The sequence below is a fragment of the Nicotiana attenuata genome, unplaced genomic scaffold, assembly GCF_001879085.1.
Source record: "Nicotiana attenuata strain UT unplaced genomic scaffold, NIATTr2, whole genome shotgun sequence".
NCBI classification, from domain to species: domain Eukaryota; kingdom Viridiplantae; phylum Streptophyta; class Magnoliopsida; order Solanales; family Solanaceae; genus Nicotiana; species Nicotiana attenuata.
In genome coordinates, this window is record NW_017672810.1 from 112451 (window position 1) to 125908 (window position 13458).

At 40.1% G+C, this 13458-nt stretch overlaps 2 protein-coding genes across 2 annotated transcripts; both read right to left on the reverse strand.

Annotated features, from left to right (window-relative positions):
- Positions 1-5319: 5319 nt before the first annotated feature.
- On the reverse strand, positions 5320-5898 carry LOC109214588. The gene has a single exon (XM_019378526.1). The coding sequence runs from the start codon at positions 5896-5898 to the stop codon at positions 5320-5322; it is 579 nt and encodes a 192-aa protein (XP_019234071.1).
- Positions 5899-10396: 4498 nt separating this feature from the next.
- On the reverse strand, positions 10397-13234 carry LOC109214589 (40S ribosomal protein S6). The gene is made up of 6 exons (XM_019378528.1): positions 13083-13234; positions 12915-12979; positions 11485-11542; positions 11288-11396; positions 10917-11189; positions 10397-10817 (listed from the first exon to the last, which is right to left on the reverse strand). The coding sequence occupies exons 1-6, from the start codon at positions 13086-13088 to the stop codon at positions 10579-10581; spliced, it is 750 nt and encodes a 249-aa protein (XP_019234073.1). The 5' UTR covers positions 13089-13234; the 3' UTR covers positions 10397-10578.
- Between the last annotated feature and the right edge of the window lie 224 nt (positions 13235-13458).

Genomic DNA, 13458 nt, shown 5'->3' on the forward strand with positions numbered 1-13458 from the left:
TAGAAATATTGATTTTGGTATTTATTTGTTGCCGGCCACTCAGCCCATTTCCATTCCTCCATATCGTATGGCTCCTCGTGAGTTGAAGGAGTTGAAGGATCAGTTGCAGGAATTGCTTGATAAGAGTTTTATTCGACCCAGTGTATCACCTTGGGGTGCTCCTATCTTGTTGTGAAGAAAAAGGATGGTTCTATGCGTATGTGTATTGATTATCGCCAGTTGAACAAGGCTACAGTGAAGAACCGCTATCCTTTGCCTCGTATTGATGATCTGTTTGACCAGCTTCAGGGCGCACGGTTGTTTTCTAAGATTGACTTGCGCTCAGGTTACCATCAGTTGAGGATTTGGGAGCCAGATATCCCGAAGACTGCTTTCAAGACTCGGTATGGTCATTACGAGTTTCTTGTTATGTCATTTGGGCTGACCGATGCCCCAGCAGCTTTATGCATTTGATGCACAGTGTGTTCCGGCCGTATCTTTACTCGTTCGTCATTGTCTTTATTGATGATATTTTGATATATTCCTGGAGTCGGGAAGATCATGAGCAGCACCTGAGGACTGTGCTTCAGACTCTGAGAGGGAAGAAGTTATATGCTAAGTTCTCGAAATGTGAGTTTTGGTTGGATTCAGTGGCATTCATAGGCCACATAGTATCGAGTGAGCGTATTTAGGTGGATCCGAAGAAGATAGAGGCCGTGCAGAGTTGGCCCAGACCATCCTCAGCTACAGAGATCAGCAGTTTCCTTGGCTTGGCGGGCTACTACCGTCGTTTTGTGGAGGGGTTTTCATCGATTGCAGCCCCTATGACCAGGTTGACCCAGAAAGGTGCTCCATTTTAGTGGACGGAGGAGTGTGAGGAGAGCTTTTAGAAGCTCAAGACAGCCTTGACCACAGCTCCAGTGTTGGTTTTGCCATCAGCTTCAGGTTCATATATCGTGTATTGTGATGCTTCGAGAGTTGGGATTGGTTGTGTGTTGATGCAGGGTCGGGTTTGTTTACCCAATGTTGATGGGCTTTGGGAGCTGATTCTAGAGGAGGCCCACAGTTTGCGGTATTCCATTCATCCGGGTGCCGCGAAGATGTACTAGGATTTGAGGCAACACTATTGGTGGAGGTAGATGAAGAAAGATATAGTTGGGTTGTAGCTAGGTGCCTCAACTGTCAGCAGGTGAAGTATGAGCACCAGAGACCGGGTGGATTGCTTCAGCAGATAGAGATTCCGGAGTGGAAGTGGGAGCGAATCACCATGGACTTTGTAGTTGGGATCCCGCGGACTTTGAGAAAGTTCGACACTGTTTGGGTGATTGTGGATCGGCTGACGAAGTCCGCTCATTTTATTCCTGTGTGTACTACTTATTCTTCGGAGCGGTTGGCGGAGATTTATATCCGGGAGATTGTTCGTCTGCATAGTATTCCATATTTCCATCATTTCGGATAGAGGTACTCAGTTCACATCACGGTTCTGGAGGGCCGTTCAGCATGAGTTGGGTACTCGGCTAGAGTTGAGTACAGCATTTCACCCTCAGACGGACGGGCAGTCCGAGCGCACTATATAGACTCTTGAGGATATACTCCGTATGTGTGTGACCGAGTTTGGAAGGTCTTGGGATCAGTTCTTGCCGTTGGTGGGGTTTGCATACAACAACAGTTATCAGTCCAGCATTCAGATGGCACCGTATGAGGATTTATATGGTAGGCGGTGTAGATCTCCGGTGGGTTGGTTCGAGCCGGGTGAGGCTAGATTATTGGGCACAGCCATAGTTCAGGATGCTTTGGAGAAGGTTAAGGTGATTCAGGATAGACTCCGTACAGCCCAGTCCAAACAGAAGAGCTATGCGGACCGGGAGGTTCGCGATGTTTCCTATATGGTTGAAGAGCGGGTTCTGCTTCGGGTTTCGCCTATGAAAGGCGTTATGAGATTTGGGAAGAAAGGGAAGTTGAGTCCGAGGTTTATTGGCCCTTTCGAGATATTGAGGCGAGTTGGGGAGGTTGCTTATGAGCTTGCGTTACCTCCCAGCCTGGCAGGAGTTCATTCGGTATTTCATGTTTCGATCCTCCGGAGGTATCACGGTGATCCGTCGCACGTGTTGGATTTCAGTTCAGTCCAGTTGGACAAGGATCTATCCTATGTTGAGGAGCCAGTGGCAGTATTGGACAGGCAAGTTAGAAAGTTGAGGTCAAAGAACATTGCATCAGTGAAGGTTCAGTGGCGGGGTCAGCCGGTCGAGGAGGCGACCTAGGAAATCGAGCAGGATATGCGCAGCCGGTACCCTCATCTTTTCACTACTTCAGGTATGTCTCTATGCTCGTTCGAAGACGAACGAATGTTTAAGCGTGGGAGGATGTAACGACCCGGCCGGTCGTTTTTAGAATTTACGCCCCGATCCCCTATTAACTGCTTTCCCCAAGTTTATTTCTGCTATTTTGAATTGCTGGGATGGTCGGTTTTGAATTTCGGAGAGTTTTGGGACACTTAGTCCCTAAATGAGAGCTTAAGTGTTGGAAAGTTGACCGTAGTCGGAACAGTGTGAAGATGGTCTCGGAATGAAAATCCGATGGTTCCGCTAGCGTCGTTGGGTGATTTCGGGTTTAGGCGCGTGGTCGGGTTGTGTTTTGGAGGTCCGTAGATAATTTAGGCTTGAAATGCCGGAAGTTTGATTTTTGAAATTTCCGGTTCGATAGTGAGATTTTGATCCGAGGGTCGGAATGGAATTTCGAAAGTTGGAATAGCTTCGTAGTGTTGAATGTGACGTGTGTGCAAAATTTCAGGTCATTCAGACGAGATTTGATAGACTTTTTGATCGAAAGCGTATTTTTGAGAAATTTGGAGTTCTTAGGCTTGAATCCATGGTTAAATTGGGTTTTCGATGTTGTTTTAGGTGTTTTAGGGATTGGTACAAGTTTGGACAGTGGCATTAGAGTTGTTGGTGCCTTTGGTTGAGGTCCCGGGGGCCTCGGGATGATTTCGGATGGTTGACGGGGAGTTTTGAGGTATATTGCAGCTGTAGAACTTTGCTGCCTCTGGTATTTCCGCACCTGCGGTTTTGGGAACCGCAGGTGCAATGCCGCACGTGCGGAAGAAGAGCCGCAGAAGCGGAAAGCGGGGGAGTCATCAGGAATCGCAGATGCGGTATGTTTTTCCGCATAAGCGGTACCGCACCTGCGGGTGAAGAGCCGCAGATGCGGAAGCTGGGCGTTAGGTGATGGGTCACAGGTGCGACAATTGGTCCGCAAATGCGCGACTGCAGAAGCGGTCCCAAGGCCGCAGATGCGGAAACTGCTGGGAAGAATGGTTTTAAAAGGGGTTCCGCGACTTTGAAGTTTATTTTAACCATTTTAATCGTTTTTGGAGCTCTTTGGAGGGGATTGAAGAGGGATTCGAAGGGAATCACTTGGAGGTAAGATTCTTGGTCTTAAAACTCGTTTCTAATGTGAAATCTACCTAGTAAATCATGGAAGCTAGGCCTAAAATGGAAGAATTAGGGCTTGGGATTTAAGAGACTTGAAATAAGAATTTGAGGGGCCATTTGGGCTCCGATTTCAGTATTCTTGGTATGTATGAACTCGTGAGAGTGTGAGGATTCCGGAAATATGAATTTCACTCGATTTTGAGACGTGGGCCCTAGGGGCATTTTGGTCATTTTACCTAATTTCGCGTATTAGCTTAGAATTTAATTGTAGAATCAGTTACTGGAAGTATTATTTACATTATGAAATTTAATTGGATAGATTGGGGCCATTTGGAGTTGGATACTCGTGACAAGAACGTGGTTTCGAGTTGACATTTGAGCCGGTTCGAGGTAAGTGGCTTGTCTAACCTTGTGTGGGGGTCCTTTACCCTTAGTATTGATATTGTGATAATTGAAATGCCTTGTACGTGAGGTGACGAGCGCGTACTTGTGCTAATTGTTAAAAATCCGATTTTTCATTAAAAATAGCCTTGAATTGTGTTCTTCCTTTTCTTGCTTACACTGTTTGGAAATTTAGCCTGTTGTTAGCCTAGAGAAGCATGTCTACTTGACTAAATTGCTCTATTTGACTTAACTGTCTTATTTGTATTATGTGAAACACGCTAGGCTAGAATTATTTGTTGCCTTAATATGAAACTTCCCTTCTCTGAATATTTTCTTGCTGCTGTTGTGTATTTATATTGGGACTACGGATGTGGGATCCCGGTAGCTCCCCCTTGTCTGTTTACTTTGGGACTACGGGTTAGATTCCCGGTAGATCCCCCTGCATATTTACTTTGGGACTACAGGTTAGATTCCCGGTAGACCCCCCTGCACAGTTATATGGAACTACGGGAATGCACCCGGTAGATTCCCCTAGTACTGGGTATTTATATTTGGGGACTACGGATCGGGATTCCGGTAGATACCCCCCCCCCCCCTCCCCCCTGCGCATTGATAGTTGGATTACAGTACGGGATCCCGGGAGATCATTCGAACACATATATGATGGACTACGGGGCCGTATCCTGGGAGATCCACTGGATAGTTGTAATTGGGACTACAGGACGGTAACCTGGAAGGTGCCCCGGTTATTATCTCTGTGTTGAGCTGTAATTCTTTTCCGTGGTTGTTTGTCTCTGTTATAGATGTTGTTGTTCTTTCAATTCTATGTTATTTCTTACTGTTGCACTTATTTATACTGTTTATTTAACACTATTAACCCTTATATTTTATTTAACCTCAGTAGGGCCCTGACCTTCCTCGTCACTACCCGACCGAGATTAGGCTTGGCACTTACTGAGTACCGCTGTGGTGTACTCATGCCCCTTCTGCGCATGTTTTTCATGTGCAGATACAGGTACTTCCGCTCAGTCTTATCATCCTTGAGGCGAGGCGCTTCTGTAGAGACTTCAAGGTATATCTGCCGCATCCGCAGAACGAGGAGTCCCTTTCTATTCTCGCTTTTAAGTATTAGGCCTTCTGTATTTCTTTTCTTTGTTAGACAATCTGGAGTTAGACACTGTTAGATATTCGAAGGCTTGTGGTTTCATGAGATTTCGGGTTTTGGGATAGTGTACTTGGTTTGAGAATGGTGTGTTGTATATGTCGAGTGGCATTATAACTATTGTTTCCATTAAGTTATTTTCGTATTAATCATTCTTTCCGCAAGTGTAGTTTATTTTCCGCACTTGTTAGGCTTACCTAGTCGTGGAGACTAGGTGCCGCCACGACAGTTCACGGAGGGCGAACTGGGGTCATGACAGCATTGCATACACACTGTCAATATCAGGCAAAGGCTTCATTAGAAGAATGTTTCTCCTAACCATAGTGTAGGTTTCATTTAACCCATCAAAAATTGATGAACCTTCTACTCTTTCTCTAGCTTCTGAAAAACCTCTTTACAAGCACATGCACAATCTGGATAAGTAATTAAGTAAGCCAAATCATCCAAAAGCTTTTTAATACGACTGAAATAGGAAGCAATGTTAGAAGACCCCTGGGAAATGGAAGCAAGGTCCTTCCTAATTTGAAACACCTTAGTCCCATTTGCTTTCCCATATTGTTGTTCGATTTCTAACCAAAGTTTTTGAGCAGATTCTGTATACATCACACTCTTCCTAATCTCAGTGTCTAGGCCATTTAGTATCCACGCAGTCACCATATCATTACAATGAACCCAGGGTTCAAACAACACAGAGTTTTCACTAGGTTTGGGGATTGTTCCATTCATTATCCCCAATTTATTTTTATATGGTAATCCAATTAACATGCTTCGTCTCCAACCCCCATAAATCATACCATTAAAGGTTTTTGTGACCAAAATTGTGCTAGGCGAGTCAGACGGGTACAAGTACAAAGGGTGTGACGGTTCAACAGAAGAATAAATAGTTGAGGTTGAAGGAGTGATGGCAGCAGTAGTAGTGGAAGAATCGTCAATAGGAGCCATTCATAGAAACTTATTCAATTGAAAAATTAGGTTTTGAAAGAATTAGGGCTTTCACAAATTCAATCAATTCTTACAGTAATGCAAATGTAGACGGCAAAAATTACAGCAGAGGAAAGTTACCGGACTCCGACGACTAGTTTGAACAGAACACACCATAAAAAAAACGCCGAAGCAAACTCACTACCAAAAAATCCGAAACCACGAACCAGCATCCAAGGGTAGTATCGATCGACACGAAATGCTCATATATCTTCAATTCTGAACTCTGATACCATGAAAACACTCGAATTCCTCATGGATTCAAGTAAAATTCACAAGAAAAACCCTAAGGCAAAATATGCGTATGAAGACCAAAGCGTATGAGCTGAATAGAGAAATATTTTATTAATTTGTATATTCTGTACAAAATAATATGAAAGTCTATATTTATATTTACACAAACTGGGTCGGGTAAAGAGTAAATAAAGAGAAATTTTCATAAAGCACTATCTTTTAGTGGTAATTAGCTATCTATAGATATCATTTGCTATATTACGGATTGTAGATACGTTTTCTGTTGTTATAAGATGTATTAGATGTATTTAAGCTATTTTGTATTCATGAATACAGTAGCAAAAGTCGGCGTGAATCAGGGAAGTCCTGCTAATCAGTTATTGTATTCGAGTGTATTCGACTGTATTCATGGTGTCACGGCCCATTTTCTGAACAAGCCGAGACCGGCACTCGATCACTAAACATGACCGAGTGAACCATCTCTGCTTATCAAACCTATTATAACTCCAAACGTTATATGCAACAAAGCAATACTCTAACCAAATACTTTTGATTAATTTAAATATTTAAATAAATCAACTCCAAAACTTTATTTGTAGTAACTACTGAATTACTGCTAAGTTATTATAAAAGAACATCTGAATCTCAACCCAATGACTATGTCTATGAAGCCTCTACTGATAAACTGATGCACTGCTCAGGACATGAGATTTCCTGGTCAGTTCTCTAAGTAACAAAGAAATAACTAAATAAAGATGACTCTAAGGAATACTCCACGAACAAAAGCGGAGCTCACCAATAGCACTAGAAGCGAAGGAAGTCCTAACTCGTAGCATGCTCGCCTGCAAATCCGGTTCCTACGTTGTACCGCAGACCAACGTAGGTTCCCAAAAGAGAACATCAGTACCATCCATTGTACTCAGTGAGTCTCAACAACAGGGGGCGAAACTTTAATAACATATACATTATGAGCAAAGGTTCTAAATGCATGTAAAACATAAAGCTTATAATAATAATCCTAAATAATTGCATAACGGCAGTTATGAATATTCTAAAAGAAATTCTTTTCCTTTTTTTTCTTTCTTTAAAAAAAATACTTCACTTTATACTTTGGGAGTTCCAACTATCCTGACTTAATTCTGTCTCAGTCACCGTGTGATCGGCACGGGTTCGATCCCAACCTGATCGAATAGGTCCAATCCACGAGGTGCCACTCGCTTCATGGTTCTCAGCGCTCATGTATCATACCTTAGCATGGCTAAGTAAATTCTCAGCAACGAGACCCCCGGCTCGTGTGCTCCCTACTTTCGCACAAGTAGTTTCAGGAAGTCAACGCCTTGGTCAGGACCCTAGGCCTGGACGATGACCCCTTCTCAGAATAAAGGATACTCCCAAAAATCTTTTCTTGCTAAAACTTCTTCTTGTGACTTTTCAAGTCTAAATCTTTTCTTTATAGAACACCATGTACATGCTCATATTGGTGTCCTTAAATGTAAAGCATGGCATAAGAATGAAATAAACATATAAAAATATTTCTAAAGATTCTTTCTTCTTCATAAATTTTCAACATGAAAATAGCATATATGAATAACACAAAAATCTGAAAATAAGAATGAAATAAACATATGAAAATATTTCTAAAGATTCTTTCTTCTTCATAAATTTTCAACATGAAAATAGCATATAAGAATAACACAAAAATCTGAAATTTATGCACATATATCCAAATAATCATCTAAACTTTAGCTAGAAAATAATTCTAAGCTAACAGGTACTTACTACTCCAATTAAGTATATAGTAACTCTTTTATGCAATTCATCAAACACCTTGTGTGCGTGCTTTTGTGAGTTAAATCACTTTAGTAAAGGGTTATATCAACTCACCTCAAAACTTCTCGAGCCAATACGTAGGCCCCAGTCCAATTGACACCAGTCAAACAATCGATTCTACAACAACCAGTGTATTTTAATCAATTTTAAAGTTTCACACCTAAACATGAAATTTATTGTTGACATAGAGGAAGAAGGGAATTAACTATCCAATTTTTATCTATTACTATTGTAGGATAATTGACAATAGGGAATTTCATATACCTGAATTCAAGAATTAGTGATTTGTAAAGAACCCTAGAATCTTTTCGTGGCCTCCGTGAGTAAGCAGCGCTGCCTCTGTTTCGTAGGCTTGTGTTTGCTTTGCTTCTTATTTTTTTTCCGTTTTTGTTTTGTTTCTTTGAATAAGGCTTCTGCCTTTTTGTTGCTTTTCTGAACAAGGCTTCTGCCTTTTCCTCCTTCTAAAGTGGAATACGTACTACTAAATGCAAGGCTTTAAGCCCTTTGTTTTATTATTTTATTTATTTTCCCTTTTTTTTTTGACTTCACTAGTATTTAATTATACTTATTTTTAATAATTAATAACATTAAAATTGTTAATATTTCCCTAATTGTACATGCAATTATTTATAAATAGAGAAGTAACTCAAAATTAATCACAAGGGTTTTAGTCCGTAATAGAAATAGAATTTAAGATTATAAAAATAAATAATTAAATTTTATATTTCGCGTGTCTTGAAACTTTTATATATTTGAGGAGTGTTACACATGGCGTGAAACATGGGATTACAGCTGGACAGATTTTTGTATTCGAGTGTATTCGACTGTATTCATGGCGTGAAACATGGGATTACAGCTGGACAAATTATTGTATTCGACTGTATTCACGGCGTGAAATAGGGGATTACACTATTTTTAAACGGAAAGTGAATCAATTAACATAATAGACTCCTAATATAACTTAACAAACTCAATTATAGCACACAAATTTTGTATTTCTCGTTATAAAAAAGATTCTCAACCGAAAAACACCCCAAAAACATAGCAATCTTCAGAGAAATTACATAATTCATCTGAATACATAAATTATATTAATTAAAAAAATATATGAAAATACATTCATGGAATATAGCGATACAGTGAATACAATAAAATACATAGAATACAGCGGGATACATTGAAATATAATGAAAAAAAAGACAATGAATACAATGAAATACATCGAGATACATTTAAATACATTGAAATATATTAGCAGAAAAAGGGATTTCTTCATCATCAAACCCATCTTCGAAGTCCAGCGAATAACTCAACAGATCATAACGGAACTGATCAGTAGAGGAGGAGTGTTGTCTCTTGTGCCTGTTAGGTCCAAGGCTGAAAATAGTAAAAACCTTGTCTTTTAAATTCGGGTGGTTATTGGGTTCCCAAATCAGCGCCGGATTCTCATCGGAGGATGACGGCGGGGGCGGAGGAGAAGGGTGGCAGTGAGGAAAGCAACAGGAGAAGCAAAAGGAGTTCTTCAACTTTTGCTTCAAAGATGGAGCTGGGTATAGAAAAAGGATGATTCTCGTCCATTGGAGTTTGAGATTTGGGAGTAAAAAATGGAGGAGAAATTGAGGGGTTTTACACAGTAGAGAAATAGAAAACGACGGATATTCTAATACATGAGAGAGAAAAATAATACAGGCGTATTTTATGGCTTAACAGTAGGAAGTACCCAAAAATAGATATTTGGCTATAAAAATCAAAAGGTTGCTATGGAATATAATTTTTTAAAAGGGTATTTATTTAAAATAAATAAGGTATCAACCTTTGCTATAGGAGGTAAAAATTCCTTAAATAAAAAAGGAACCGGGTCTACTAAGGAGGCTTCATCAGCTTCTTCAAGTGGGCCTCTCCTTCATTGGGCCTGTGTATTACTCCATGGGCTCCAACAAGATTTCCAATGTAACAGTTTTTTCGGCCATCACAGTGGTTATTTGATGAATGATGATGGCTAGCATTATTATATCTAGTAAACACGTCAATTGATCCATTCAACTGTAACTATGCTGAAGTTTAACTATCAGTCGCAAGGTTAGTAGGCAAACAAATTCTTATGGAAAATTCGGAAAATACTACTTAGTTCTCAAAATAAATTTATGTTACTTAAGTTCTCCGGCCCTAGGAAATTTAGAACATTGAAGAGACCTACCATGAGGGCAAGGCAAAGTGATTCTGTGACAGCAGCCACAACAGATGCAGCGTCAATTACTACATCAGCCAGGTAACTTAAGGATTCAAAGGGTGAAAAGCATTGCCCCGCAAATACTTCTGTATCTACTGGTAGATAGCAAATCGATAAGAGAACATGGCAATATTTTCAGACTTCCCAGATCCACCCAAGAAAATATAATAAAATAAAAGATGGTTGACTATAAATTAATGCCAAGTAACCAAAATCTTCAATCTTGGAAGTAAGTATCAGATCAACTCAAAATCTCAGGAACACTCAAAATTACCAAAACCAAGTAATACATCCAGCAATAACATAAACCAGACCCACCAAATAGCAGGAAATACATCCTACTGATCCTAAGCAGCAATAGATGGCTTAGAAGCTGCAGAGAGTCTAGACCTCTTCTTAGCCAAACTCTCACTGCGCTTCTCTCTTTGCTCTTTCAACCTTGAAGCAAGAAGCTTCTGATATTCAGCTGCCTCCGACTTAGCCTTAGCAATTCTCTTCTTCTTGTCAGCAATTCTTGCCCTCTTTCTTTGAAGAGTCAAGGGTGTCACAAGCCTCTGAATCTTAGGAGCTTTGCTCGCCTTTTTCCCTGTCGCACAAAGCATCATAATAACATTCAAATTTTGTCCAAACTGCCATATTTACAATACAAAACAGACCAGAAGTTGAAGAATAGCTATCAGCTCACCAGTTTTGGTAGTGAAATTTCGGCGGTAGGTGTTGACATACTTCCTGACATCATCCTCCTTGGAAAGGTTAAAGAGCTTTCTGATCTTTGAGGCTCTCTTGGGTCCTCTCATCCTTGGTTTTTCAGTGTCTGTCAGTCCAGGCAGATCATTCTCACCCTTTTTCACGATAACCAGATTCAGAACAGAAAGATCAGGGCTGACAATGCATCCACGGACAGACTTTCTCCTGCGCTCACCATTTCTCCTACCATACCCCCGGAAACAAGGAGTACCTGATTATAACATAAATCTTTAGATAATTCCAAGAAAATATATTCATAGCAAATAGGTGCAAGCTTAAGAAAACACATCAAGCACACATTACACATACCGCGGTACAGCAAAAGGCGAACACGGCCTGGAGTTAAAACTCCCTGCTTCATTGGAAACCCCTGCTTGTCACATCCTCCCATAATCTTGAACACATAACCTTTGAATTCCTGCCATTGTAAGACATAACATGTTTGAGATAGACTCATACAAAGTGCCACTGGAGAGCCAAACAAAAAAATGGGAACGGTTACTTACATCACCCAGGGAATCTCCGCTGACCTCTTGGGAGATCCTCTTGTCAAAAAAGGCTCGGCTGCATTTCCAGACATCAGGTTAGGTCACACCAAGCACTACCTAACTAATACACTAATTGCAAACGGGCATACTAGTAATTGCCATATCGGGGCTCAACAAAAATCCATCACTAACAGCTACATATCACGCAAAGCAGCATGTAAAATTCATATTGATGTTATCGAGAGCAAAAAGGAAAAAATTGTATGCAATACAAGGAAATTTAACTGTATAAACAAATAATATTAAATTATATAAAAAAGGGAATTCACAAATCACAATTTTTTGATGAAGCAATTGAGAAAAAGATAATGTCAATCAGGCCGTTAAACTAATCTAAATCTCTAATTCAAATGCAAACATGCAAATTTAATTTCCTAATAAATTTAAATGGCTAATTTTCTAACAATTAAATTACTAATTTCCAGTTCCTAATTGGTATTTTATAGCCGATAAGTCCCCGAGGAACAACGGCGTATGGTTCAAAACTCAGTAAATAACTAGCATGTTCCTCTACCCCTTCCACTGAAATACCAAGCATTTGTCTGCAACAAGGTCTGAACACGTGATGGGAGCCTATAACCGACACATCACACGTTGAGCTCTTACCACTAGACCAAAGCCCTAGAGGCTCCGGTTTCTAATGAGTAAAATACACATTCATAATATTTCTTTCATAATTAAACAGTATATAAATGTAAACTTCAAGATAGAGCCCATGAGCATGACAAGGCATGACAAATAGATTGTAAATTTTTTTTTGTTTGTATCCAGATCAACGGGAATATATGTTTTCTGAGAATGCAGCAATCTTCAGAGAAACCATGGTTTCCTAGGGATTATTACCACCCAACAGAACAATAGCTTACTACTGTTTAAAAAAAAACATCCTGCTATATACTATAATATTTGCCAGGCTTTAATCTTTTAAGCTAAAGAGAACCACAATTAGCTATATAACAAGCAGGCTATCTACAGATCTATTTAAACCCAAAAACTGAGCCTATTTTTTTTCTTTATTTTATGATGGAGAAATCGCAGACCCTTTGGGCCAACCACCTTAGAAACTCGGGGATGATGGGCCGGCGGCCTGCCCCTCTATCCTTCTCACTAAAAATACAAGTCCCTCAACCTTTGTCAAGGTAAAAAAGCTGAGCCTATTTTAGTCACTCAAAGCATTAAGAAGGCAAGGCCAACTATGAAATTTCTTTTTTTTTTTGTGGTACAAATTCCTAACACTTAGGTGAAATTGGAACACTCTAAAACTTGTCATGAATCTGGTAAAAAGTAAATTACTTATGGTCATAGGAAATTGACACTACAGTGGCAGTAACATTATTAATAATTGGTACAAAACAAACGGAGAAAGAAAAATGGGGGTAAGTTGTTACAGTTTCTGGTCATCATCAATTTCGAGCTTCTTCTGGCACCCAGTGGTCGGATTTGCAATGTTGAACTGCAAAACAATCACATATAAGTTAACTGCATATGTTGAACCTCGTAAACGTACATATTTATGTAGAACGACAGAAGGGTTTGTAGGGTTGTTGCGGTGGTACCTTCATCTTCGAATGGCGGCGAAGATGAAAATGCTGAAGAACAAGTGGCTACAACTAGCTGCTCTTCTCTTCTCTATATTAGGGTTTAGACGGTGAACATACTTCGTCTCATATACTCTGAGATAAACGGCTGCATTTTGGGCTTTATCCCTAATGGAATGGGCTTAGCTATTGGGCTACTTGTAGGACTTGTGCAGAAAATGATCTTAAAATAGCACGGGCTAGCCAGTTTTCGGACTGTTAACTGAAAAATAGCCAGCATTTGCAAAGTCATCAAAAAATAGTCATTATTTTGATGCAAGACGAAAATTTCCAACATAATAGATCGGAGATTGGAGCACCTATGTTTGAACTTCCAGCATATTATGTTGGAACT

Bases quoted from the DNA above. Each gene is read 5' to 3' on its own strand.
- LOC109214588 (XM_019378526.1), bottom strand. From the start codon at position 5,898: ATGGCTCCTATTGACGATTCTTCCACTACTACTGCTGCCATCACTCCT.
- LOC109214589 (XM_019378528.1), bottom strand. The intron at 11,543-12,914 runs GTAACAACTTAC...CTGGAAATGCAG, and splicing joins ATTGATGATGACCAGAAACT to CCGAGCCTTTTTTGACAAGA. The intron at 10,818-10,916 runs GTGAGCTGATAG...TTTGTGCGACAG, and splicing joins AAATTTCACTACCAAAACTG to GGAAAAAGGCGAGCAAAGCT.